The sequence below is a fragment of the Rhinatrema bivittatum genome, chromosome 5 (genome assembly GCF_901001135.1).
Source record: "Rhinatrema bivittatum chromosome 5, aRhiBiv1.1, whole genome shotgun sequence".
Classification (NCBI taxonomy): domain Eukaryota; kingdom Metazoa; phylum Chordata; class Amphibia; order Gymnophiona; family Rhinatrematidae; genus Rhinatrema; species Rhinatrema bivittatum.
The window spans coordinates 340343219-340370987 of NC_042619.1; the positions used below are offsets into that span (position 1 = coordinate 340343219).

General features: G+C 47.7%; 1 protein-coding gene across 1 annotated transcript in view; it reads right to left on the reverse strand.

Annotated features, from left to right (window-relative positions):
- Positions 1 to 27769, reverse strand: part of LOC115092958 (E3 ubiquitin-protein ligase HERC2-like) — a 2733734-nt gene that overhangs the window by 1179576 nt on the left and 1526389 nt on the right. Inside the window, 1 exon segment of the mRNA XM_029604466.1 lies at positions 7872 to 7953. Coding sequence (XP_029460326.1) covers positions 7872 to 7953 — 82 coding nt within the window.

The window sequence follows — 27769 nt, forward strand, 5'->3', positions numbered from 1 at the left end:
TATGTGCAATTGACCCACTGCTTGTCACACCCAAATATATGCCACCACGTGGCCTGGGATCTTTCAAAGTTTTGAAAGATTGTGTTTTTTACAAAATACCTGCAAGGGGCTAATCTCCAAAATGTATCAACTGCTTCTACCCCCAGTCACTCTCCAAAGGTCCGATGTGCAAGGTTGGAGGCTGAGTGGGGGTAAGGATTGGCCTACAGAGCACTGGGATATTGCTACGCTATTATAGCTAAGAGCTCTGTATCGGGAGCTGTGAAAGAAATTAATTATAAAATACTATACCGAAGGTACCTCACACCACACCGTCTACACAAACTATACCCAGACCACCCAGATACATGCTGGAGACAATGTGGGATGATTGGGACTTTCCTGCATACCTGGTGGAAATGCCTGAGAATGACTATCTTCTGGAAGTGGATAGAAAGGATTATTTGGGAAATGATATCCCTGAGGGTGGAATTCGACCCCTCGATGTATCTTCTATCCTTCTATTCTCCTGGTTGGTTTTATGTCCATGCTCATCTTTATAAATCAAGTTTTGTGCACTGCCAGACAAGCAGTCTTCTCGCAATGGAAAAAGCCACTTCCTCCCGCATCTTTGGCAGTTCTCCGCAGACTATGGGATCTACATAATCTCTCATACCTATCAGCAGTGAGAGAGGACAAGGTATCTATTCATGTACTCATCTGGGAGCCTTTTCTGCGGTGGTCTAAACTGCGCCTCTAATTGGACTTTTGTATTTTGTTCATTACATGAGCATGATTAATATAACACCTGTCATATAGTTAGGTCTTGTATATCTAGGTGTTTCTAAACTGTAAATTTATATTATATAATTATTATATTATATGCCTACTGGCCATACACATCGAAAAATCCTTTTTTCTGTTTTTATCTACTATACTGAGGTTGGATGTAATGTTCAATATATATATCTTGACCTCTTCTCTTGGTCTTTTAGCGGTATAGGTCTCACCGGTCCGGGGGGGGGGGGGGGTAGGGAGTGAGTGGTGGTATAAAAGTACAAAAGAGTGTAAACCAATGTTTGGATAATGTATGAAAAAAGTTTTATTCTGTTGTTTACTTACGATGGTTGGCAACACTAATAAAAAAAATGTAAATTAAAAAAAAAAAAGATAATTCTTGGCAGGTATTGGAGAAATTACTTACCTGATCATTTCCTTTTCCTTAGTGTAGACAGATGGACTCAGGACCAATGGGTATAGTGTACTCGTGCTAGCAGTTGGAGACGGATCAGATTTCAATCTGACGTCAGCATCTAGTACATATACCCCTGCAGGAAGTGCAGCAGATCAGTATTCTTCCTTGCAAAGCAGTATGGATATATGTGTGAATGATTAACTTAATGAGTTTAACTCTGATAATTTAAGTGCAACGTTAAAATTTGATTAATTTTGATTATTTGAACTGGTTGATTGGCTATAGCTGGAGACCGCCAGTATCATCAACCGGAAAGCGTCGACACCCGGCAGGGTAGATGTCCTATGTAAAGGAAAAACATGGATTACCTTGATTTGATGAACAACCATGTATAACGGCAGCCGAGGGTGGGCTGCTGAGTCCATCTGTCTACACTAAGGAAAAGGAAATTATCAGGTAAGTAATTTCTCCATTTCCTAGCGTGTAGCAGATGGACTCAGGACCAATGGGATGTATAAAAGCTACTCCCGAACTGGGTGGGAGGCTGCCCGAGGTCCGATTAGGATAGCTCTTGCAAATGCTGTGTCCTCCCATGCCTGAACATCCAGACGGTAGAATCTGGAGAAGGTATGGATGGAGGACCAAGTTGCCGCTCTGCAGATCTCGGCAGGCGACAGTAATCTAGTTTCTGACCAGGAGACCACCTGAGCTCTGGTAGAGTGGGCCTTGACCTGTAGAGGTGGTGGTTTTCCCAATTCTACATAGGCCGCCTTGATGACTTCTTTGATCCAGCGGGCAATGGTTGCCCGTGAGGCCGCTTCCCCTTGCTTCTTCCCGCTGTGAAGGACGAACAGATGGTCCGTCTTTCGTACTGGTTCCGACATTTCCAGGTATCTGGATAGCAATCTGCCGATGTCGAGATGGCGCAGGGATCGACCTTCTTCCGACTTCTTTCAAACCTTCCATGGTTGGTAATGATATGGTTTGGTTTGAGGTGGAAGTGTGAGACTACTTTGGGTAGGAAGGAGGGAACCGTGCGTAGATGGATGATCCCTGGGTGATTCTGATGAATGGATCACGGCAGGACAGCACTTGTAGCTCTGAGATGCGGCGGGCCGAGCATATGGCCAGCAAGAAACACCATCTTAAGGGTTAGTAGATGGAGAGATAGGCCTCGGGAGGGGTCTGAAGGAGGGTCCCACTAGGAATTCCAAAACTAGGTTGAGGTTCCACAGGGGCACTGGCCACTTCAGAGGGGGGCGAATGTGTTTGACCCCTTTCAGGAAGCGTGAAACATCTGGGTGCGTGGCAGTGCTGTTGCCCTCGCTCCTGGGACCGTAGCATGACAGGGCTGCCACCTGAACCTTGATTGAGTTGAGGGACAGTCCCTTCTGAAGACCATTCTGTAAGAACTCCAAAATTATGGGAACTTTAGCAGAATGTGGTTTGGTGCTGTTGATCTTTGCACCAGGCTTCAAATACTCTTCAGATCCTTATGTATGTTAGAGATGTGGAGAACTTGCGTGCTCGGAGGAGGGTATCTATTACTGACCCCGAGTATCCCCTCTTCCTCAGTCGGGCCCTCTTAATGGCCAGACCGTAAGAGAGAATTGAGCGGATCCTCGCGGAGGATGGGGCTTTGTTGTAGTAGGTCCCTGTGTGGAGGCAGGCGTAGGGGATCCCCTGCAGTAGTCTTCTCATGGCCTGCGTACCAGGGTTCTTCCTGGCCAGTCTGGGGCCACCAGAAGACTAGACCTCTGTGTCGCCGAATCTTTGTGGATGATTGCGCCCAGCAGGGGCCATGGAGGAAAGGCGTATAGCAGGGTCCCCGGTGACCAGATCTGTACCAGGGTGTCGATCCCATGTGACTGTGGGTCTTGCCTGCGACTGAAGTATCTGGGTACTTGAGTGCTGGATCTGTTCGCCAGTAGGTCCATTTCCGGAGTCCCCCACTGATCCACTATCATCTTGAAGGCTGTGGTTGACAGCTTCCATTCTCCCGGGTTTAGGCTTTCTCTGCTGAGGAAGTCTGCTGTGGTGTTGTCTTTCCCGGCGATGTGGACGGCGGAGATGTCCTGGAGATTTGCTTCCGCCCAGGACATCAGGGGGGCTATTTCTAAGGATACCTGTTGGCTTCTGGTTCCGCCCTGTCGGTTGATGTATGCCACCATGGTGGCGTTGTCTGAAATCACTCTGACCGCTTTGTTTCGAAGTCTGTGGGCAAATCGCAGGCAGGCTAGCCTGACTGCCCGTGCCTCTAGTCGGTTGATGTTCCACCCCAACTCTTCTTTGTTCCACTGCCCTTGGGCGGTTAGCTCTTCGCAGTGTTCTCCCCATCCGCTTAGGCTGGCATCTGTGGTGAGCAGGGTCCAGGTTGGGGAGGATATTCTTGATCCCCGGCTCATGTGGTTGGACTGTAGCCACCACCGTAGCTGGGTCCGCTCTCTGGTCGGTAGAGGTTAGATGTACGGTGTAGTTCTGTGATCGTGGACTCCACCGAGATAGGAGAGAGCATTGCAAAGGTCTCATGTGAGCTCGCGCCCATGGTACCACTTCCAATGTGGATGCCATTAGACCGAGGACTTGTAGATAATCCCAAGCTGTGGGCTGGTTGGCGCTCAGCAGGGTCTGGGAGTCGGTTTCTGCAGTTTTGATCTCCTTGTGGGGGGTCAGGCTGACCTTGTCCTCCTTGGTGTCGAATTGGACTCCTAGGTATTCCAGCGACTGCGATGGCTGTAGGGAGCTCTTGTTCGTGTTGAGCTACCCATCCTAGGCTTTCCAGTAGAGTTATGACTCTGTTGGTTGCTCGGTGGCTCTCCGGTGACTTTGCCCTGATCAGCCACTCGTCCAGTAGGGATGGATGAGGATTCCTTCCTTCCTGAGTGTCGCCCGCTACCCACTACTATTACCTTGGTAAAGGTCCGCGGTGCGGTGGCTAACCCGAAGGGTAGTGCCCCGAATTGGAAGTGTTGGTTCAGGACCTTGAAGCATAAGTAGCGCTGGTGTTCCTGATGGATGGGGATGTGCAGTAGGCCCTCTGACAGGTCCAGGGATGTGAGGAACTCTCTGGCTGTATTGCATGTATGACTGACCGCAGGGTTTCCATGCGAAATCTGGGACCCTTAGGTGTCGGTTGACTGACTTGAGGTCCAGGGATGTGGCCTTGAAGGTGCCCTCTTTCTTGGTACAATGAAGTAAATGGAGTAATGTCCAGGAATTTATCTCCCGTGAAGGCACTGGGGTTATGGCCTGTAGGGTGAGGAAGTCTGGTCAGCTTAGCCTCCACTGCCGTCCTTTTGCGGGGGGTCGTGGAAGGGAGATTCCACAGAACTTGTCCGGAGGGGTTCGAAGGAAAGTCTAGGTAGTACCCTTCTTGGATGATGGCTAGGACCCAATTGTCTGAAGTTATCTCGGACCCCATCTGCGGGTAGAATAGGGTTAGTCTGCCCCCTATGGCTTCTCCCTTGGATGGGTCGGCTGAATCTCATTGTGGGGTGCGGCTGGACCTGAACCCGAGCCGGTTCCCCCTCTTGCTGTTGCCTGTTCCGAAAGGACTGGTTTCTGGTCGGAGGACGAGGTGCTTGGTAGGTATTCCCTGTAAGGGTTGAAGCGCTGTGAGCTTCTGCCTCTGGATGGCCTGGGAAAGGGCGCTGGTTTCTCTTTGACTTGTCTTCTTGGCAGACGAGGGGTAGGTATGGAGAGTCGCCCCATTTGTTAACCAATTTCTCCAGTTCGCTGCCGAACAGGAGGGAACCTTTGAAGGGCATTCTTGTAAGGCGTGTCTTGGAGGAGGCGTCGGCCGACCAGTTTCGCAGCCAGAGTTGTCTCCTGGCTGCCACTGAGGATGACACTCCCCTGGCTGCTGTGCGTACCAGATCGGAGGCAGCGTCCATGAGGAAGGAGAGAGCTGATTCCATGTCTTCTCCCGGGGTGTTGTTCCTGGCTTGAGATAAACAGGAACGTGTCACCACGGTGCAGCAGGTCGCAATTTGAAGGGACATAGTTGCCACCTCAAAGGCTTGTTTCAGTATGGCTTCCAGGCGCCGATCATGTGCATCCTTGAGGGTCGCCCCTCCCTCCACTGGTATGGTGGTGTACTTAGCGACTGCGCAAACTATGGCGTCCACTTTGGGGCACGCTAACAGCTCCTTGGTCGCTGGGTCCAGGGGGTACATGGTGGATAAGGCTCGACCCCCTTTGAATGAGGACTCTGGTGCATTCCACTCCAGATCGATTAGCTGCTGCGCCGCCTGTTGTAGGGGGAAAATGGTGGGCCATCTGTCGGAGGCCCCTAGCAGGGGGTTCATTCTAGGTTCCCCCGGGGTGCCTTGGCCCGGGATAGCGAGCTCCGATAGGCATTGAGATACGAGGTCCAGAAGGTCCTCCTTTGCGAAGAAGCGTCTCATGGTTCGATGCGGGCTCTGTCCCCGAGGGAAGTTCTCCCTCCTCGAGGGGCTCGACTTCTTCCTCGGGGTAAATCCGGTTTCCCGTAATGTGGGGCTTCTGGGAGGTGGGATCCTGTGCCTAGGCCTCGAGGGTCCAGGGGCATGAGGGTCTTCCGGTGGGTATGGGTCTGCTCGGTACTCAGACTGCATCCTGACAAAGGCGTGGATCCCTTTGAATAATTCCACCCAGGAGAGCGAGGCCGGTTCTAAGTTGAGGAGTGCCAGGTCTCTGGGGGTCCCCATCTGAGGGATGGTCTCACTGGGGCCTGCTAGGTCCGGGGTGTTTCCTGAGGAGCTAGCACTTAATCTTGGGTGAGACTGGCCATGGGCTGGAGCTCCTAGGGCCTCTTCACATTGGGCGCATAGGGCATCTGCTTCCTCGCTCTGTGCGGCTCTGAGGTTGCATGCAGGGCAGAGGCCTAGAGCCATTATGCCTGACTCTGGAGGTGCCACTTCTGTGGACGCGTGGGCTCTTGTGCGATCCATTGCGTCGGATATCTATGTGCGCCGATGTGCGCTTAATGGTGTGTGCGAGGCTTAAGCGCGGAGGATTACTAACGTGTGCCTAAGGATGTGCGCCTATTAATGTGCGCCTATAATACGCGCCCAAATATCGGCGCCTATAATACGCACCTAATTATCGGCGCCTATGATACGCGCCAAACCTTGGCCGCCTATGATACACGGCCAATCTTTGGGTGCCTAGCTTAATGGGCGCCCAACTATTTTCGGGCTCCTAATATACGTGCCCGTTACTTGAGCGCTTAGCTTTATTTGAGCGCTCGAGCGGGCGGCGAACAAAGACAAGATGGCACGGCGAGCAGGCAAGCAAGATGGCGACCTCCTTGGAGGGTCTCCACATGGGCAGAACCTGCTAATCCTCGGAGACCAGAAAGTAAAGGATGTACGCCTTACCTTGTCTTCGGCGCTTCCCGGTTGCGACCCGGGCGGTCTCCGGCTGCGGGGGGAGAGGGTGATTACCTTCACCGCCGCGCTCGAGGATGTGCGCCCGCCGCCTCTAAGCCGCACCCGAACTCGTCTCGCTCGGGGGCTAAGTCCTCGCCGCGAACGGCTCCGGACCGAGGCTGCCTCTAAGCCGCGCCCCGAGCCCTTCTCACTCGGGGGCTAGGTCCCTGCCGCGAATCAGCCACAGGACCGAGGCTCTTACCTCGAGGGACCACGGAAATCACCTCGGGAAACTCGACTGGGGGAGAGACCCGAGGGTATCACTGCAGGAGTGCGGGGCTCGTCTTCAGGTAGGATATTTCTTTAAATTTGTTTGGTAGAACGCTCAGCGAGCGTGAGATAGCTCCTAACTGCTTTGGAGACGGAAAATACTGATCTGCTGCACTTCCTGCAGGGGTATATGTACCAGGTGCTAATGTCAGATTGAAATCTGATCCGTCTCCAACTGCTAGCACGAGTACACTATACCCATTGGTCCTGAGTCCATCTGCTATACACTAGGAAAGACTTTTCATACTGCAGAACTCAGCTCCTACACTTTACCCTGTCCTTCACCAGCTACCCAGCAGGTAGTTCCCACCCTGACTGCCAAATTAACAGAGGTTCTACTTCTGTGATATACTCTTGGGCTCCTAGTCATATTCAGGGACTTACAAACTTGATATCTCAGGCACCTCTCCTCCTCTGTCTTTCCACTAGCAAGTTGGTCTTTCATTCCAGCTTCAGTTCACTTCGCAGCTCAAACGTCCTGAAGACTACAGAACTCAAGATGTTCTTCTACAACATGCCCTCACTGCCTGACAGCTCAGAACAACTGAAGACTAAACATCACAAAAGGGTCCACTTAACTGTGATCTCACTTTGATTCTTGTCTTCTATATGCTTCCTCGAGCACTCCCTTAGTGACAATCCAATGAAAATCTCTAGTCTTTCATAGTGTGACTGTGTGGAAGAGGAGGACTGGGCTGTTAGGGGAAGAGTGCTAAGCATGGGTTTGTGAATACTGACACTGGTCACTTAGAGGTGGGAGGGATTTGAGTATTTTTCTGTTATGGCAGTACATTTGTGTTATGGAACCGTACAAAAATATTTGATTAAAGTGAATGTTAGCCAATTAAAGTACATGTATGAGAAAAATACCCACATACACCAGTCACAAATCTTCTAATTAGCTGGACATAAAAATATACATTTACAGTATATAAACTCTAAATATACAAGACCTAACTATATGACAGGTGTTATTCTGAACATTATGCAGTGTATCAATAAAATATATTATTTACCTTCATCTGTTAGAGCCAGAGTCTGAGCATCTCTGCTTCCACATGCAACCTGAATGACTCTGTGACCCAGAAGTACTTTCACCTAAGGAAAGCAACATATTGAAAATGTTACAGAAGAATATATTTTCACATTTAAGAGGTATTTTAAAAAGGTTAAACAGAAAAAAGAAACAAAAAAATCATGAAAAATCATAAAAAACTGATCAAAAAAATATGTTCCTTCAAACAGAAGTCAATCATTTTTTAAAACCTGATTTATTAATTTAGAAGAGACAAAAAAAGATAATTGGGGTGAATTTTAAAAGAGCTGCTCACGTTAAAGGCCCACATACTTGAGTATATTTGCTGAATGTGAGCAACTTGTATTTTAAAAGCCCAAAATTATGTGTTGTATATGTGCAGGCATGAGTAAAAAAGAAAGGGGCAGAGAATGGGCATGTCAGGAATATTGCAGGGCCAGTGGACAAAGCATGTTTACTTCTGCTCTTGATGAAGTGTAAGTCTGCATATATCTGTTTAGACCTACAACAACTTGGAGAGGGGTCTGGGTCACCTGGGGGGTCTGGATGACTTTGAGATGAACTGGGCAAACTAGTAGACTTAATTGGCAAAACTGGGAATGTACTTCACAAAACCTGTTTTAAAATCTGCTACCTGCACACAGTAAAGCTCAGAAAGACCTAAGGAAGATATATGAAATACATTAACTCGATTTAACCGCTTAAAAATTGTAGCATGCATACGAGTGGTGAGCATATTTTAAATCATGTGTGCAACTGCCCACATAATTTAAAATTCTAGCATATGAGCGCTTGCACACTTATACTCATGTGTAGGGCGCATACAAGCTCGTTTTAAAGTTACCATCTTAATGAGTAATGTCAGAAAGTACCAGGAAAGAAATATGATAAGAAATAGACAATCTAAATTTCTACTACTCTTCATTTCTATAGTAATGTTGTACAGGTACATATAAGAGGAAATTAAAGAAAGAAAGAAGGCTAAACATGGAATTGCAAGAGTGAAAGTTGACAAGGAGCAATGTGTAAAGTGAGAGATGAGAACGGAGAAATAAACAAATACTTTAGTTCGGTGTTCGCTAAAGATGACCTTAGAGGAGGGCTACTGCTGACTGGCAAGAATACAGATGGGTTGGCGGGACGATACTACCCCATTTGCAGAAGAAAGAGTTTGTATGGAATTAGGAAAAACTGAAAGTAGGGGCTGGATGAGAAACATGCCAGGATACTAATGGAGCTCAAACAGATGCTGGTGGGTCTACTGAAGGACCTGATCAATAGAACTTTGTAAAAGGGAGTGATGCCATAAAATTGGAGAAGGGTTGTTGTGATCCCACTTCACAAAAGAGGTAGAAGAGAAGAAGTTGGGAACTACAGGATGGTTAGCCTTAGCTTGGTGGAGGAAAATGAATGGAGAGACTGTTAAAGGAAAGAATTGTGATCTATAGTCCTATGGGTTCCAGGATCTGAGGAACCATGGTTTTACCAGAAGAACATCGTGTCAAACAAATCTGATTATTTTGATTAGACACTTAAAGGTGAATTTTGAAAGAACTGCGTACGAACAAATTATCACATGTGCACATGGGCAACCATATATGCGTTCATATTGAAACGAGCCCACATACACAGGAATTTTAAATTGTCCATACAAGTTGGAACATACTATTTAAAATACACCTACATATGTGTGGTCCAGATGTTAAACATTTACACAAGCAAATTTTATTCACATATCTTCCTTAGGAATTTGTTGGCTTTAATACACGCAGCGAAACAGAAGTTTAAAACATGACCATATGCAGGAAATAGCCAGTTTGACCAATCAGTTCACCAGTTTTCCCAGTCTACCTCTAGGTCATCCAGACCCCTCTAGTTCTTCAGTCTGCACTCCTCCAGTTTATCCACATCCCTCACACCTAGTCATTTAGATCTTAAACAAGTTTACTGCAGACTGACTCCTCAGAAGTAAATAAGCACAGTCAGCAGCTTGATGTGACCTGTGGGCATTGGATTTAAAATCTGGATTTACACATGTAAATGTTGGGCCAGCCCTGTAATGAACCTGCGGTCTTAACTCCACCCCTTTTCCACAAGCACTAGGTTGCTTGCGCATGTATATATACACACATATTTGGGCCATTTTAAAATGAGTTGCACGTGCTCAGCTCAGATACTCGGCCTTTTAATGCAAGCAACTATTTAAAATTCACCCCAAATAGTGCACAATAATCTAAGTGCTATATTATAACCCTAAAACATACACGCGCAAGTAATGGCGCGCAAATAATTTGCTGAAGAACCAGGGTGGTCTTGATGATCTAGAGATAGTCTAGACAAACCAGTGGACTAATTGGTAAAACTGGTAATTTTCTTTACATATGCATGTTACAAAATTTGATAAATTCCATGCCTAAAAGCCAACATATGTTAAAGAAAATATAGAAGTTAAATTTCCTCATGTACTTAACTAAAATTAGGGCACAAATACATGCACATAGCAGATATGTACCACTTATCTGGATAAATGTTGACTTCTCCAGAAAAGTCCTAAAAATCTCTATTAGCCGAATAGGTAAGTCAGCTAGATAAGACTTCGAACGCTAATTATCCGACTATTGAACTTATCCAGTTACGTAGTGATTTTCTTTTACTTATCTGGCTATTTTACTTACCCGATAACTCTTAAAAAGGACTACTTAGCAGGATAAGTAGTGTTTTTTAAACTTTTCTGTTTAAGAGGCGATTTTGCTGCCACTTAGCCAGATAAATCAAAACTTATTTGGCTATGTTGAAAACATATGCTGCATACCTTTTAGAAACAAGAACATGTTATTGGATAGATTTAAATGTATTTTATATAGTGTGCACGTATTTGCATGTATGATATAGGATCCATTTGCATGTGTGTGCTTGTCGAAGACCCAGAGGTCCAACTAATCTGGACCCACCTCTGAGCCAGTAGGTGAATCTTTGGACCTTCATGTGAAGATCGAGAAGCTCTTGTACCAGAGGATGCCTCAGAAATGAAAAACCTGAAAGGGTAACCTTGTGTGATTAGACCAGGAGGCTATAGCCACAGCTGGCATGTAGCCACAGTCACAGAAGCCACCTGTCTAGCAGTCGTCTGCACCATGTCACAGCCCGCGTCGGCTAAGAATGCAGTCCCCTAATTTCCATACCATCGGACTCTGTTCCTTGTTTGTCTCTACAGAGATGCAACTAGTCTACATTACCAGGGACCAACATGATGCAATCCGCAAATGCATGGCCATGGCTGCAAGACCTATCTAAGGATAGTCTCAAACCTATCCTGAGCATCGTGTAGAGTACCCTCGTTTTCAACCAAAGGCCACAATCCCACTAAAGTGCACCTTCCAATGATATTAGGATCCAGACTCTCCATTCAAGGACAATCAACCCTAAAATAACACCCAGGAAAGGAAATAAAATATGATGCCTTAAGTAAGGTAACCAGTAAGGGGGCCCCTCCTGTTGCCCAATGGCAGAGTCACTCCTAGCCACACAGAATATCTCCAAAGTCTGAAAAAATAGACTTAGCAAATCAACTCTATGAGAAACTCACATCAGAGTGTAATGTGGTTCCAAATTCAGAGGAATCTCTCCTTTGTCCAGAAGGGAGAAACCCAAATTCCCATAAGAGACAATTCCGACATATCATCAAGCATATCCCTTTGACAATGACCAGGAACGCCTCACCATGGCATTTGCATGCAGTGGCTGAAATGTGGGAGCCCTGAGTCTCCGCTGGGCGACCCTGCAGAAAAACCTGAAGACCCTGAGATTCCACAAAATGAGGATAGGTCCATAGGACCAAGACTAACACTGCCTGACTGACCCACATCTCAAGTAGATATCTCGGTCATGGGAAATCAAGAAGGAAAAGATATATTAAATCACCTTCTGCCCCACTCCCCTCAGACAGAGGGGAAGGCCAGCAACAAAAAAAACCAAACAAACAACATAATAGGTAAATTATCTTGTCCAACCACTGCTGACAGACACAGAGAAGGCGATGGCTCCATTCCCTTATATGGCAAGCCACATAAACATAAATACAGCAAACGCACACAATGCAAATTGTCTTGTATATGACCTCATTAGAGCAGGTTCCCTTGACGTCTTCTGAGGAAAACTGCTGCCTGGAAAGTATCCAAAGGGGCTTGAAACCTGCGATTGGCTGCAAGGTTGAGAACTGGATTCCTTACCCTCTTGGGCCAGCCTAGTTAGACGCAAGCCTAGAGGACCAGAGACACCATAACCATTCTGGCCACGGTTCCATACAGTAAGCGAAGAAATATAATGTGCTCAGACAGCATGTGCCCAGACAACATGCACTCCAACATTAAGTGCTTAAAGAGGATAGGGCTGTTCAGCTGGGAAAAGACGCTGAGGGGGCATACTATAGATGTCTATAAAATCAAGAGAGGTGGTAGAACAGGTAAATGTAAATGGTTATTTACTCTTTCGGATAATAGATGGACTAGGGGCACTCCATGAGGTTAGCAAGTAGCATATTTAAAAAAAAATTGAAAAGTTATTTTTCACTCAACGCACAATTAAGCTCTGGAATTTTTGCTAGAACATAAGAAATTGCCATACTGACGTCAGACCAAGGGTTCATCAAGCCCAGCATCCTGTTTCCAACAGTGGCCAATCCAGGCTACAAGTTACCTGGCAATTACCCAAACACTAAGTAGATCCCATGCTACTGATGCTAGTAAGAGCAGTTGCTATTCTCTAAGACAGCGCTTCTCAAGCGGTGTGTCGTGTGCCCCCGGTCTCTCCCACTGCTCTTCCTTCCCTGCTGCCGTTGCCGCAGGGCTATCAGCACGTTGAAGCCCAGTGGGAATGGCAGCGGTGCAAGAAGAAGCTGTGGCACCTGCGGCAGGCCTTTTTCTTCTTCCCGTGCCTGCCCCCCCAACCCCCCGTGACCCGGAACAGGAATTGATACACAGTGCAGTGCACGGGAAGGAGAAAGAGCCGTGCCGCGTGGACAAGTAGCAGCGGCGGCAGCAGCATCGGCCCCCATGTAATAGAAGCAGCTGGTATCGGGAGAGGAGACCAGCAGTATGAGCCTCCCGCGGCGATGGGATTCTTCTTTCTTGGCCTGCGGGGGCTGGAGGAGGAGGCTGCTGCAGCTACCATTTGTGCTCGGGAGGGGGGGGGGGGGAGAAGAAATGAATGAGAGAAAGAGAGAGAAGGCAAGCCAGCCAGCCTGTTTGTAAGAGAATGTGTGTGAGATTGAGAGCATGTGGGTAAGTGAGAGAATGTATTTGATTGAGAGCATGTGTGTGATTGAGAGAAACTGGTCAGAGAGCTGATGTGTGTGTATTTGTGAGAGACAGTGAAAGTGACTGCTCAGGGAGATGACTGATGTGTATGTGAGAGTGTGAAACATTGGTCAGGGAGGTGACTAGTGTGTGTGTGTGTGTGTGTGAGAGAGAGAGAAAGAGAGAAAAAGCATGGAAGTGAGAAATCTGGGTATGTGAGAAAGCATGGGAGTAAGAAGCCTGGTGTTGTGGGGGTGTGTGTGAAAGAAAGCATGGGAGTGAGAAGCCTGATTATGTGAGAGCGAGCATGGGGTGTGGAAAGCCTGTGTGTGTGTGCATTGCATGAGAGAGAGACTGGTGGTAAGGTGGACGGTATGTGTGTGAATGTGAAAGAAAGAATGTGTTTCAGGGAATGAGAAGCCTGTGCACCGTGGAGAGTGAGCATGGAAATGAGAGACTGGTGTGTGTGTATGTGTGTGTGTGTGTGTAACAGAAGAAAGTGATTATGGGAATGAGAAGCCTGTGCATGTGAAGAGAGTGAGCATGGGAGTGAGAAACCTGGGTGTGTGTGAGACACAGCATGGGAGCGAGAAGCCTGTATAGCTGAAAGAGACATGGGGAGTGGGAAGCCTGTGTGTGTGTGTATGCATGAGAGAGATCAGGTGACTGGTGTGTGTTGTGAGAAAAAGAAAGTGATTATGGGAATGAGAAGCCTGTGCTTGTGGAGAAAACAAAGATGGGAGTGAGAGACTGGTGAGTGTGTGTGTGTGTGTGAGACAGAGAAAGTGATTATGAGAGTAAGAAGCCCGTATATTTAAGTACAACACGGGAGTGGGAAGCCTGTGTGTGAGCATGGCATGAGAGAAACTGTTCAGGAAGGTGACTGGTGTGTGTGTCAAAGACTGGAAGATGATTGGTATTTGAGAGACAGAAACTTGTCATGAGGGCATGACTGGTATGGTGTATGTGTGAGAGACATGGGCCCTAAGGAAGAGGACCATGGGTATAGAGCTTAGCCACTACTGCTGCTTCTGGTGTGTGCTACGGCCTGCATGGAAGAGGAGTAGGAGAGCTGCTGGAGGGGGTAAGTAAAGGTGGCATTTTAAGTTTATTTTTCTTGATTGTCTGCCATTTAAATTATTTAATATTATGTGATGTCTGCTTTTTTGAAATATTTTATTGGTGTTTGGAGAATTTGTAATAGTTTTTATGAGTGTTTAATTGTTGGATGTTATTCTGTTCATAGCTGTTTTGTAACGTTTATTCTGCTTATTAGTATAGTTTTACATTTATTTCTGTGTGGGGATCTATAGCTGCTTGCTAGTTCTGTTTTCCTAATAAGAGGTGTATTGGTTTTTAGGGCCTGATTTAATATTTGTAGTGTTGCCTTTTCATAGATAGGGTTGCTCCTGTTTGAGTGTATTCCATAATACAGGTGTCACTGTGCGGATTCATTTATGTTCATTACTACAGATCCTGGGACTATGTTAGGTCGATTTCTGTGTCTGTTACCGAGATGAGATATTTTACTAGCATGTAAGCGTTTGTATCAGTCTTATTTGTTGTGTTTTCTCAAGAGGACATGCATTGGTGGTAAACTGCTGTCTTTTCATAAGTAGGGCTATTGAGCCTGGAATTAGAAGGAGTTTGAGTTGCTGTTACTGAGATGACACCAGAACCAGAATATCTTTTTTGTAGGGTGAGTTGTATGGGGAATGTCATAATTCTGCTTTACAACCATTATTATGGGTCAGGGGGGTTCCCATGGATGCAAACTGTACTTTTACATCTAGCCCCATGACGATCATGGGTCCCTGTGTCATGCATGTGAGAACCATCTGTCAGGTGTGTTCCGACAGAAAAAAGGTTGAGAATCACTGCTCTAAGACAACATGCTACTGATGCTAGTGAGAACAATGGCTATTCTCTAAGGCCTGGATTTTCTAACGTAGCGCAGCTCTCTGAATTCGGCAGTAACGGGGGCGGGGAGGGTGAAGTGAGGGGCGAGCCTGCGAAAGCTGGCAGTGATCGCACCACCGCGGTGTTATCGCTGCCGGCTTTTGCACCTAATAGCGCCATCGTAAAAGGTGGTGCCATTGGGCGCGCTACTGGCAGCGATAAGAGGTTTTACCTTATCGCCGCCAGCAAAGTTTCCGCAGCGTCCACCCAGACGCCGCCCGCCCGAGGATGTGGTTAGGACAGTTAGTGTAGTTGCTTGATCTACTTAACATTTGGGTACTTGCCAGGTCCTAGTAACCTGGAGCCATTGTTGGGAACAGGATGCTGGGCTTGATGGACCCTAGGTCTGACCCAGTATGACAACTTCTTATGAACATAAGATATGCCATACTGGGTCAGACCAAGGGTCCATAAAGCCCAGTATCCTATTTCTAACAGTGGCCAGTCCAAATCACAAGTACCTGGCAAGTACCCTAACATAAAATAAAATCTCAAGCTACTATTGCTTATTCCTCTAGGACAGGGGTGGGCAGTTCCGGTCCTCGAGGGCCACAAACCAGTCTGGTCTTCAGGATATCCCCAATGAATATACATGAGAGAGACCCGCATGCACTCTGCCTCAGTTGCATGCAAATCTATGTCATGCGTATTCATTAGGATATCCCAAAACCTCGACAGGCCTGTGGCCCTCGAGGACCGGAACCGCCCACCCCTGCTCCAGGAAGTGATCCAAACCTTTTTTAAACCCAGTTACACTACCTGCTGTAACCACATCTTCTGGAAATGAATTCCAGAGCTTAACTATGCGCTGAGTTTGTTTTAAATGAGCTACTTACTAACTTCATGAAGTGCCCCCTGATCCTTCTATTATCTGAGAGAATAAACAACTGATTTACATTAACTTGTTCAAGTCCTTTCATGATTTTGTAGACTTCTATCATATCCCCCCTCAGTCGTCTCTTTTCCAAACTGAACAGCCCTAACTTCTTTAGTCTTTCCTTATAGGGCAGCCATTCCATCCTCTTTATCATTTTGGTCACCTATGCATTATCCACTATGACACCTAGATCTCTTTCCTGGATGGTAACTCCTAAGATAGATCCTAATATCGTGTAACTACAGCAAGGGTTATTTTTCCCTATATGCATCACTTTGCAGTTGTCCATGTTAAACTTCATCTGCCATTGGGATGCCCAATGTTTCACTCTTGCAAGGTCCTCCTGCAAATTATCACAATCTGCTTGAAATTTAACTACTCTGAATAATTTTGTTTCATCCGCAAATATGATCACCTCACTCATCGTATCCCTTTCCAGATCATTTATAAATATATTAAAAAGCAATGGTCCAAGTACAGATCCCTGAGGCACTCCACTGTTTACCTTTTTCCACTGTGAAAACAGACCATTTCATTCTATTCTCTGTTTCCTGTCTTTTAACCAGCTTGAAATCCACAAAAGGATATCGCCTCCTATCCCATGACTTTTTAGTTTTCTTAGAAGCCTCTCATGAGGGACTTTGTTGAAAGCCTTCTGAAAATCCAAATACACCACATCTACTGGTTCACCTTTATCCACATGTTTATTCACCCCTTCAAAAAAATGTAGATTTGTGAGGCAAGACTTCCCTTGGGTAAATCCATGCTGGCTGTGTCTCATTAAACTATATCTATCTAAATGTTTTGTGATATTATTCTTTATAACAGTTTCCACAATTTTTCCGGCACTGAAGTCAGGCTCACTGGTCTGTAGTGAGTATGTTCTTGTGTACTGGAGAATGGAAAGTTACATAGCTGAATTTTATATAGACTACAGAGAAGAGAGACAGCTCAATGGGATATCTGTGAGAAACATATTACAGTAATCTACATGAGAGCTGATAAGAGAGTGGATAAAAGTTTTGGTAAAGTGTTCAAAATGGAAGGGGTAGATTTTGGGGAGGCAGAGATAAATGTATAGAGCTGCATGCCAAGCTAAATGCATGGCAGTATGTGAGTGACTTGCCACATGAGTACAACAACAACAGGGCATTCTGGACCAGGTAACGGGAGTTCTGGAAAAATTGGCAGCTCGTATGGACGCCTTGGTGGTAGCACGTACTCCATTACCTCCAACGCCCCCTCCTCCCAGTGCCGTTCTCCATCTGCCTCCTCCTCCACGTTTCAACGGAGATCCGAAGCTCTGCCATGGTTTTATAAACCAATGTATTTCTCACTGCAAGCTCTACCGATAAAACCAAGATCACATTTATCCTTTCCTTCTTAGAAGGATCAGTCCTGGCATGGGTCTCTCCCCTTTGGGAACATGACGATCTATTAACTAAATAATCTGGATCAATTCCTTAAGGACTTCCGGCTGGTTTTCGATGAATAGGGGTGATCTATTTCGGCAGCCTCCGAGCTGCTCCAGATTTGACAAAGCTCGAGAACTGTAGGAGAATATGCAGTCCAATTTCGGACTCTTGCCACAGAAATTTGTTGGGGAGAAGAGAGCCTTACCGCTATCCTCAGCAGGGTCTCTCAGACTCAATAAAGGATGAATTAGCTGGACGAGACCCACCAGAATCTCTTGAAGACTTAATCTTGTTAGCAATCTGCCTGGATCTCCGATTTCAGGAGCATTTCCGAACAAGGACAACTCTTCATTTCAGCAATCGTCATCTCCCCCAAGCCTCAGGAAGTACCTATCACTACCATGCAGATCGACCAGATTCCGGATTTCTTCTGAGGAACGACAGCGACAACAGAGCCTGTGTCTCTAGTGTGCTGGCACTGGCCATTATGCTAAAACTTGACCCCTAAAGCCAGGAAACTCTCAGACCTAGGACAGGCGGGAGAGACTCCCTGGGTTGTGCGACTCACTCTCATCAGATATTGATGCCTGTAGCACTCTCTATTGCCAAGAAACCCATCCATTTAAAGGCCTTCCTGGATACTGGGGCAGCTGGGAATTTCATTGAAGAAAATCTAGTTCAACACTATCAAATTCACACAGAACAATTAAAAGTGCCCCTCGTCATTTCATCAGCCTCTGGAAAACCCCTGAAGGACAGGGTTTTGCCCATCACCATGACTACTGGAGTTTTGCATCAAGAAACTATTCTCCTTTATGTTTTACCTTCCTCAGCAAATCAAATCATTCCGGGCCTGCCTTGGTTGCGACTGCATCAACCTAGAATAGACTGGGAGACACTACAATTGGCTAGTTGGAATTCTAAATGTCACAGTAACCTTTTGCTTTCCCTAAAACCTCCTCCTTGTAATCTCTTCTGTATGAAATCCACTCTGCCTGGATTGCCAAATCAATACGCAGACTTTACTGATATCTTCATCAAACAGAAAGCAGAGAGACTGCCTTCTCACTGTGACTAAGATTGTTGTATTGATTTGCTCACGGGGAAAATTCCTCCCCGAGAAATCTTCATCTCCAGCAGGGGCCTTATTTTTTGTTAAAAAAAGAAGGAAGGGTCTCTATGACCATGTACTGACTATCGAGGTTTAAATGTCTTCACTCAAAAAAATCGATATCCAATTCCTCTCATTACCGAGTTATTTGATAGACTTAAAGGTGCTCAAATTTTTACGAAGTTAGACCTTTGGGGAGCTTATAGAAATCCGGGAAGGGGACGAGTGGAAAATGGCCTTTAATACTCATGATGGACATTATAAATACTTGGTAATGCCTTTTGGATAATGCAATGCTCCTGCAGTTTTTCAGGCTATGGCCAATGATATATTCCGGGATCGTCTCTACTCACCCGTCCTTGTTTACTTAGATGGCACTCTTATTGTTTACCAGTTTGTAGATCAATATCTTCTCCATATTCCACAGGTCCTCCAATGCCTTCATGAAAAGAAACTATTTGCAAAAATAGAGAAATGTATGTTTCACAAGGTGGAACTCCCCTTCTTAGGCTACATTATTTCTCAGGCCGGTCTATGAATGGACCCCGAGAAGCTTAAGGCAATCCTAGATTGGCCCCAACCAGTAGGATTAAAAGCCTTACAACGATTCCTGGGCTTCTTGAACTACTACTGACAATTCATTCCTGGTTACTCAACCTTGGTGGCACCTCTCATGATAATGACAAAAAAAGGGGCCAATGTCCGTAATTGAGACACGGAAGCCATCCAAGTCTTCCAACAATTAAAGGACACATTTATAAAGGACCCATGTCTGCAACGCCCAGATCCTACAAGACCTTTATTGAAGTGGACGCCTCTGCCCTGGGTGTCAGAGCCATTCTTGTACAACAATCAGAGGAAAATAATTTTGTCACTTGTGCTATTTTTCTAAAAAATTCTCCCCAGCAGAGAAGAACTATGCCATCGGGGATTGGGAATGCCTAGCTATTAAGTTAGCATTAGAGGCGTGGGACACCTGCTGGAGGGCACAAAATACACTACCACTATCTATACGGATCATAAGATTTTAGCATATGTCTCGTACGCGCAACACCTGAATCCACACCAGACCCGATGGGCTCTATTCTTTAGTCGTTTTAACTTTAAACTTGTCTTCCATCCAGCCCAAAAGAATCAGAGAGCAGGTGCCCTGTCGAGAAGTTTTCTTCTTGATAACACTCCAGATCAACCTCAACACATAATTGACCCTGCCCGGATTGTGATTGCCGCTACGTTTACTGTTCCACTTGGGAAGACGGTGGTACCCAAGTGCTTGAGGGACAGAGTTTTACGTTGGGCCCATGAGTCTCGTGTGGCAGGCCACCCGGGAATTCAACGCACCAAAGAACTCCTTGCCCATCACTACTGGTGGCCACAATGGAAACATTGCCCTATGAGGAAAGGCTGAAGAGGTTGGGGCTGTTCAGCTTGGAGAAGAGATGGCTGAGGGGGGATATGATAGAGGTCTTTAAGATCATGAGAGGTCTTGAATGAGTAGATGTGACTCGGTTATTTATACTTTCGAATAATAGAAGGACTAGGGGGCATTCCATGAAGTTAGCAAGTAGCACATTTAAGACTAATCGGAGAAATTCTTTTACACTCAACGCACAATAAAGCTCTGGAATTTGTTGCCAGAGGATGTGGCTAGTGCAGTTAGTGTAGCTGGGTTCAAAAAAGGTTTGGATAAGTTCTTGGAGAAGTCAATTAACTGCTATTAATCAAGTTTACTTAGGGAATAGCCACTGCTATTAATTGCATCAGTAGCATGGGATCTTCTTAGTGTTTGGGTATTTGCCAGGCTCTTGTGGCCTGGTTTGGCCTCTGTTGGAAACAGGATGCTGGGCTTGATGGACCCTTGGTCTGACCCAGCATGGCAATTTCTTATCTTCTTAGGATACTAAGAAATTTGTTGAGTCCTGTCCTACTTGCGCTGCTCACAAAACTTCCCGGACTAGACCATGGGGGTTACTCTAACCCTTACAGATACCTGACAAACCCTGGACTCACATTTCACTGATTTTATCACAGATCTGCCTCTATCTGAAGGAAATAATAACATCTGGGTCGTGTTAGACATGTTTTTTTAAATGGCCCACTTCATTTCTCTTCCTGGGTTACTTTTGGCACCAAAATTAACCCATCTGTTCGTTCAACACATCTTCCGAATTCACAGACTGCGCCAACATATCCTTTCGGATAGGGGAGTACAATTCACAGCACGATATTGGAAGAACCTATGCAAAAAATTTGGAATACAACTCGATTTTTCTTTAGCATATCACCCACAGACCAATGGTCTGGCAGAACGGACTAATCAGTCACTTAAAATGTTCTTGCGTTGCTATGTGAATAAACGATAAGACAACTGGTCCTCACTACTTCCCTGGGCAAAGATTTGTCATAACAATCACTGTAGGCAGGCCACCGAATCCTCACCATGTTATTTGGTCTTTCGATGGTATCCTCGGATACCGCTACATGTAGCTACATCCTCAGCCTGCCCTGCTGTGGATTTGGCCACCCAAGACCTGAGGGAATTGTGGAGAAATACTCGTGCCCTCTTACAGCAGGTGGCAATTAAGGCAAAGAGACAGGCAGATAGGAAGTGAAGACCAGTTTCTCAGTTCCATCCCTGAGATCTAATCTGGTTGAGTACCCGCAACCTTAGATTACCTCCTTGAAGTTTGCTCCCCGCTTCATGGGACCTTTCCCAGTCGATAAACAGATTGGGGAGGTCACCTATAAATTCCATTTACCTCCAATACTCCAGATTCACGATGCATTTCATATATCCCTCCTGAATCCAGCAACCTTATTTTGTCTTCTAGAAAACTTAAACAAATATCATCCATCATAGATAGGAAAATTAGTTCTTACCTGTTAATTTTCGTTCCTGTAGTACCACGGATCAGTCCAGACAGTGGGTTGAGCCTCCTTGCCAGCAGGTGGAGACAGACTAAAACTTGAAGGATGCCCTATATCAGGACAGAGCCTATCCTCTAACCCTTCAGTATAACGTTTGTCAAAGCATAAAACAAGAAACCCAAGAATAGGATCAAGCAAGTAACTATAAAGCTCGACGGAGCAAATATAGAATAATGTAGAAAACATAGTATACTAATACGCTTGTGCATCGACTTGGTATAAGAAAACGACCAAGGCTTCCGGTGTAATTGCTCAGTAATCTTGCACAAAGAAAAAACTAGGAAAATCTGCAGACCTGCAAGAAAATAAGCTTTGAGAGGACAGAAGACAGACAGGGAAGGGCATCTGGACTGATCCGTGGTACTACAGGGACAAAAATTAAAAGGTAAGAACTAATTTTCCTTTCCTGTACGTACCCGGATTAGTCCAGACAGTGGGATGTACCAAAGCTTCCCTAAACTGGGTGGGACCGAGACAGTCCCGCTTGAAGTACTTGCCGCCCAAAGGAACCGAACACCGGAGCATGTACATCCAGACGGTAGTGCCGAGCAAAAGTGTGCAGAGACGTCCAAGTGGCGGCCCTGCAAATCTCCTGCAGAGAGACAGATTGACTCTCCGCCCAAGAAATAGCCTGAGAACGCAGAGAATGGGCCTTCAGACCCTCAGGAAGCGGACGACCTTGACAAAGATACGCCGAGGAAATGGCTTCCTTCAACCACCGCGCAATCGTGGTCTTAGAAGCCTGTTTAGCGCGGTTGGGACCACTCCAAAGGACGAAGAGATGGTCCGATACCCGGAAGTCATTGGTGAGCTGGAGATAGCGAAGCAAGGCTCGTTTTACATCTAGCCGACGGAGGTCGCCACCCGCTGTACCCGCAATCTCCTCCGGAGAGAACGCTGGGAGTTCGACCGACTGGTTGACATGAAAATCGGAGACAAGCTTAGGCAAGAGAAACCCTGAAATCCGAGAAACGCAGGAAGGGCTCCCGACAGGACAGCGCCTGAAGCTCGGAAATGCGGCGAGCAGAGGAAATAGAGACCAGAAAGACAGCTTTGAGAGTAAGATCCTTGAGCGTAGCATGGCAAAGAGGCTCAAAGGGAGCCGCACAGAGAGCACGAAGGACCAGGGTGAGACTCCACGATGGACACGTGGCCCGAGAGGGAGGGCGGAGGTGTCTGACGCCCCTCAGGAAACGAATCACGTCCGGGTGAGCCGCTAAGGCATGACCGTCCACCCGACCCAGGAGAGAGCTGAGCGCAGAGACTTCAACGCGTAGAGAACTGAAAGAGAGGCCCTTAGAGAGACCCTTCTGAAGAAAAGAAAGAACCAAAGAGATCGAGGCGGAGCGCGCCAGGACACCCGCCTCCGTATACGCGGACTCAAAAACCTTCCAAATGTGCACATAGGCCAGAGAAGTCGACTGCTTCCGGGCTCGCAGTAGGGTAAGGATAACCTCCTCCCTATAACCTTTGCGCCTCAGGTGACACCATTCAAAAGCCAGGCCGCTAGACAGAAGTGATCGGCCTGGTCGAAAAATACAGGACCCTGCCGGAGGAGACGAGGAAGATGACCGAGGCGCAGGGGCCCATCCACCACTAGATTGATGAGATCCGCGAACCATGGCCTTCGCGGCCATTCGGGAGCGACGAGAATCACCGGACCCCAGTGGAGCTCGATTCTCCTGGGGATTTTCCCCACCAGAGGCCACGGGGAAAACACGTACAGAAGGACGTCCGCTGGCCAAGGCAGAGCCAGAGCATCCACGCCCTCTGCGCTGTGCTCCCTCCAGTGGCTGAAGAACCGATTGGCCTAGGCATTGCGCAGAGTCGCCATGAGGTCGAGGTGAGGAGGACCCCACCTGTCCACTATCAGAGCCATGGCCACGTCCGAGAGCTCCCACTCTCCCGGATCGAGCGACTGCTGGCTAAGGAAGTCGGCTTGAACATTTTACTTGCCTGCGATGTGAGAGGCCTCAAGGCACTGTAGGTGATGCTCCGCCCAAGAGAGGAGATGGCTGGCTTCTCAGGCTACCAGGGGACTGCGAGTGCCCCCTTGGCGATTGATGTAGGCCACTGTGGTGGAGTTGTTGGACAGGAGTCTTACCACCTTGCTGCGGTTCAGGGGAAGGAACTCCTCAAGAGCCAGGCGGACCGTCAAGGTTTCTAGTCGATTGATGTGCCAGCCGAACTGAGTCTGCGACCATGTTCCCTGGGTGGACTGAGAAAGGCAGACCGCACCCCAGCCCAAAAGGCTGGTGTCCGTGGTCACTATCGTCTACTGTGGAGCTTGAAGAGGCATCCCTTGCAGAAGATGAGGAAGAGACAGCCACCACTGTAATTCGTCGGCAGTAGAATCCAAGAACGGAAGGACTACGTGGAACTGCTCCGACACTGGCTGCCAACGGGACAGCAAAGCTTTCTGCAACGGACGCATATGAGCAAAGGCCCAGGGGACAAGGTCGATGGTAGAAGCCATGGATCCCAGGACTTGGAGATAATCCCAGGCTGTAGGAGAAGGTAGCGCAATCAGATTCTGGACCTGATCGATCAGCTTGAGGGCGCGCGCCCGTGGCAAGTAAACCTTGCCTACTCGGGTGTCGAAGTGAGCTCCCAGAAATTCCAACTCCTGGGAGGGCTGAAGCTTGCTCTTGGAAAAGTTCACTATCCAGCCGAGGGAGGCAAGGGGCTCCAAGACGCGATCCACCACCCGCTGGCAAGAGGTCTCCGACTTGGCCCGAATGAGCCAATCGTCCAGATAGGGATGGACGAGAATCCCCTCCCGGCGCAAGGCCGCCGCTACTACTACCATGACCTTCATGAAGGTGCGAGGAGCGGTCGCGAGGCTGAAGGGGAGAGCTCGAAACTGGAAGTCCTGGTTGAGAATGTGGAATCGGAGATACTTCTGGTAGTCGCGGTGAATGGGAATATGAAAATATGCTTCTGCGAGATCGAGGGAAGCAAGGAACTCTCCAGGACGGATCGCCACAATGACCGCCCGCAGGGTTTCCATGTGGAAGTGGGGGATCTCGAGGGTCCGGTTGACCCTCTTGAGGTCCAGGATGAGGCGGAAGAACCCGTCCTTTTTGGGCACGGTGAAGTAAATAGAATACTGGCCGGCGCCAAGCTCCCTCTCCGGGACTGGGACCACCGCCCCCAGATCCAGAAGCTTGGAGAGAGTCTGGACCACCGCATCCCTCTTGGCCCGTCCGCAAGGCGAAAAAAGAAAGAGATCCGGCAGTTTCCTGACGAGCTCGAAAGAGTACCCGTCTTTGATAACGTCGAGAACCCACTGATCCGACGTGATCTTGACCCATTCCTCGAAAAACAGGGAGAGGTGGCAGCGGAGGGACCGAGGAATGGGTGAGCTGAACTTCATTGCATGGCAGGTTTGGTGGTGGCACGCACGGGCTGGCCTTCGCGAAAGGGCCGCCTGCCACGAAAGGACTGCGACCAGGACTGAGCACGAGCAGACCCCCTCGCAGAACCGCCCCGCCCCCGAGAAACGAAGCGACGCTGGCCCCTGAAGCGAGAGCGGGAGGACGCGAAAGATCGGGTAGACTTAGGGCGGTCCTCTGGAAGCTTATGGACCTTGTTGTCAGCCAAGGAGTCCATAAGCTTCTCGAGATCCTCGCCGAAGAGCATCTTACCTTTGAAGGGCAGCGTGCCCAGCCGAGTCTTCAAGGACTGATCAGCCGAGCAGTGGCGTAGCCAAGGAGCCTCCGGGCAGCGACTGCCAAAACCATCGCCTTCGCCTGCAAATGGACCAGATCATAGAGGGCGTCCGATACGTAGGCGGTTACCGCCTCCAGACGTTCGGCTTGTTCTGCCTCACCTGGCGGAAGATCCCGGGTGCAGAGTAACTGTTGAACCCACTGAAGGCCCGTCCGCTTCATGAGGCTGCTACAGCAAGACGCTCGGACCCCGAGGGCCAGAACGTCGAAGATGCGCTTCAGGTGAGCCTCCAACTTACGATCTTGTGGATCCTTCAAAGCCGTGGAACCTTCCACTGGGATTGTGGTGTGCTTGGCCACCGCAGAGACATAGGAATCTACCGAGGGATATCGCAGCAGCTCCAAGCCCTCTTCCGGGAGGGGATAGAGCTTATCCATCGCACGCCCCACCCGGAGCGAACCCTCAGGAGCCTCCCATTCACGAAGGATAAGGAGCTTGAGCATGGGGTGGAAGGGAAAGGCCGAGGCCGGAGCCCGGAGCCCCCCCAGAACCGGGTTCATATCCTTAGGGAGCGAGGCCATGAGATTATCCACGGAAGGACTCTCCAGACCCAGCTCCTGCAGAACAAAGGGCAGGAGGGGCTCCAATTCCTCCTTACGAAAAAGGCGAAGGGCTCTGGGGTCATCCCCCTCTAGGGGGGGGGGGGGCATCTGCCGAATCCGAGGAAGCAGCGGGGTCCGAGGACCCGGGAGACATGGGGGGGGGGCACCCCCGGACCACTCGCACCCGAACTGGTCCCTGGGGCTCCGCAGCCGGTCCGGCGGTCAACGGCGCTGAGCGAGGGATTTTTGGTGGGGGGAGACAAGGGGGGGCTTTCGTCCTGCTCGTGGAAGCTGCGGCTGAAGAAAAAAAAGCTGAAAAAAAGCTTGATTGACAACCTGCACAGCAGGAGAGAGCAGGAGGGAAACATGCTGCCTTCTGCTTGTCTGGCTGGCGTTTCTAGGCCTACTCTGACCAGAAAAAAAGGAAAAAAGCTGGTCAACTGCTGCCAATAAGTTAGAGGTAGGTGAGTACTTGCAACTTATTTAAAGTTTAAAACTAATGTTTTTTTGGGGTTTTTTTTTACTGAGCGCAGCAGCGGGTTCAAAACCCTCTCGGCAGCCAGATGGGGGGGAACGAGGCCCAGAGAGCATCGGTCCCCACACCTGGAAGCATCCACGGACTCAGGCTATGCAGGGAACCCCCTCCTGCAAAAGGGGCAAAGCCCCCCTGAGCCGGGCAAGAGCAGGGAGACGGCACCGTCTCCCACACAGAAACAGGAAAAATCACTAAAAAGAAGGAAAAATTCCCTTCTAGTTTTTTTTTTTTGACAAGAAATACTTGCTTGAGCCTAGCAAAAGACAGAAGAAAAAGGCTGCTGCCTAGCCTACAGCAGAGAACCGAAGGGGAGATGCTGCACCTGCTGGAGACAGACGAATACTGAAGGGTTAGAGGATAGGCTCTGTCCTGATATAGGGCATCCTTCAAGTTTTAGTCTGTTTCCACCTGCTGGAAAGGAGGCTCAACCCACTGTCTGGACTGATCCGGGTACGTACAGGAATTCTTATTTCTATGTACGATTTTATTTTATTTATGGATGTCTTTTTTTTTTTTTTTGAAATATGTTTATTAAGATTTTTTAGGGAAACAACTCATATTATACAAGGAACAATAACAATCCCTCAATCTGTGCCCTTTACTCTTCGAATCCCCGTCCCCTTCGATCCCCTCCCCCCCCCCCTTTCCCTGGTGGATTGTCCAATAATCCCATTCATAGAAGAAAAGTAAAAAAAACCCATAACATGTGAGTCCATTTGTATGCTCTCCAAGAAAAAGTCAGGCGCAGCATGGACATTTTCATGGTGAGGTTCCATCTTCCCAGTCCGTGTTCTGGTCCATTCGCCAGGGGTCTTTGACCGCACCTGTGGTGGGAGCTAAGTAAGCTGTGAATACTGCCCAGATTTGAGAGGTGAGTACAGCTTTCTTTGGCATAGTTTGGGATAGAATTGCATGTTCCATAGAACAAAGCCTCACCATTTGTCTGAACCAGTGTTCATAACTAGGGCCACTAGGTACTTAGCCAATTCCTGAGGATGATTTGCTTCCCTACTACTCCTGCTTTCAGAATAAATAAGCTTTCAGGAGTGGGTAGTGGTGCAGGAAGCGAATCTTGGACCTCGACCAACCAAAGGTTTGGGTCCGGTGGCAGTGTCTTTTTCATAAAAAGGGAACATGCGTGAGTTATTCTATTCCAAAAGTGGGAGCTTAAACGACAATCCCAAAAACAATGATAAAACCTGCCTTCTGTTTGGAGACACTTTGGGCAATCCTGGGATTGTATTATTTTCATTTTGTAAGCCCGTACGGGGGTGATATAAGATTGCCAAAGAAATTTGTATTGCGTTTCTTGTAACAAAACATTGTCAGCCACCATACAGATACTTTTGAAGCAGGACACAAACTCGGCATATGTTAAGGAGAAAAGAGGCCAGACCTGCCATCGAAGGTACAGGGGGTATAAGGGTTGAACACTGACAAGCTCCCCCACTGCTTTATAATAATAAGAGATTGTGGGTTTGCCCC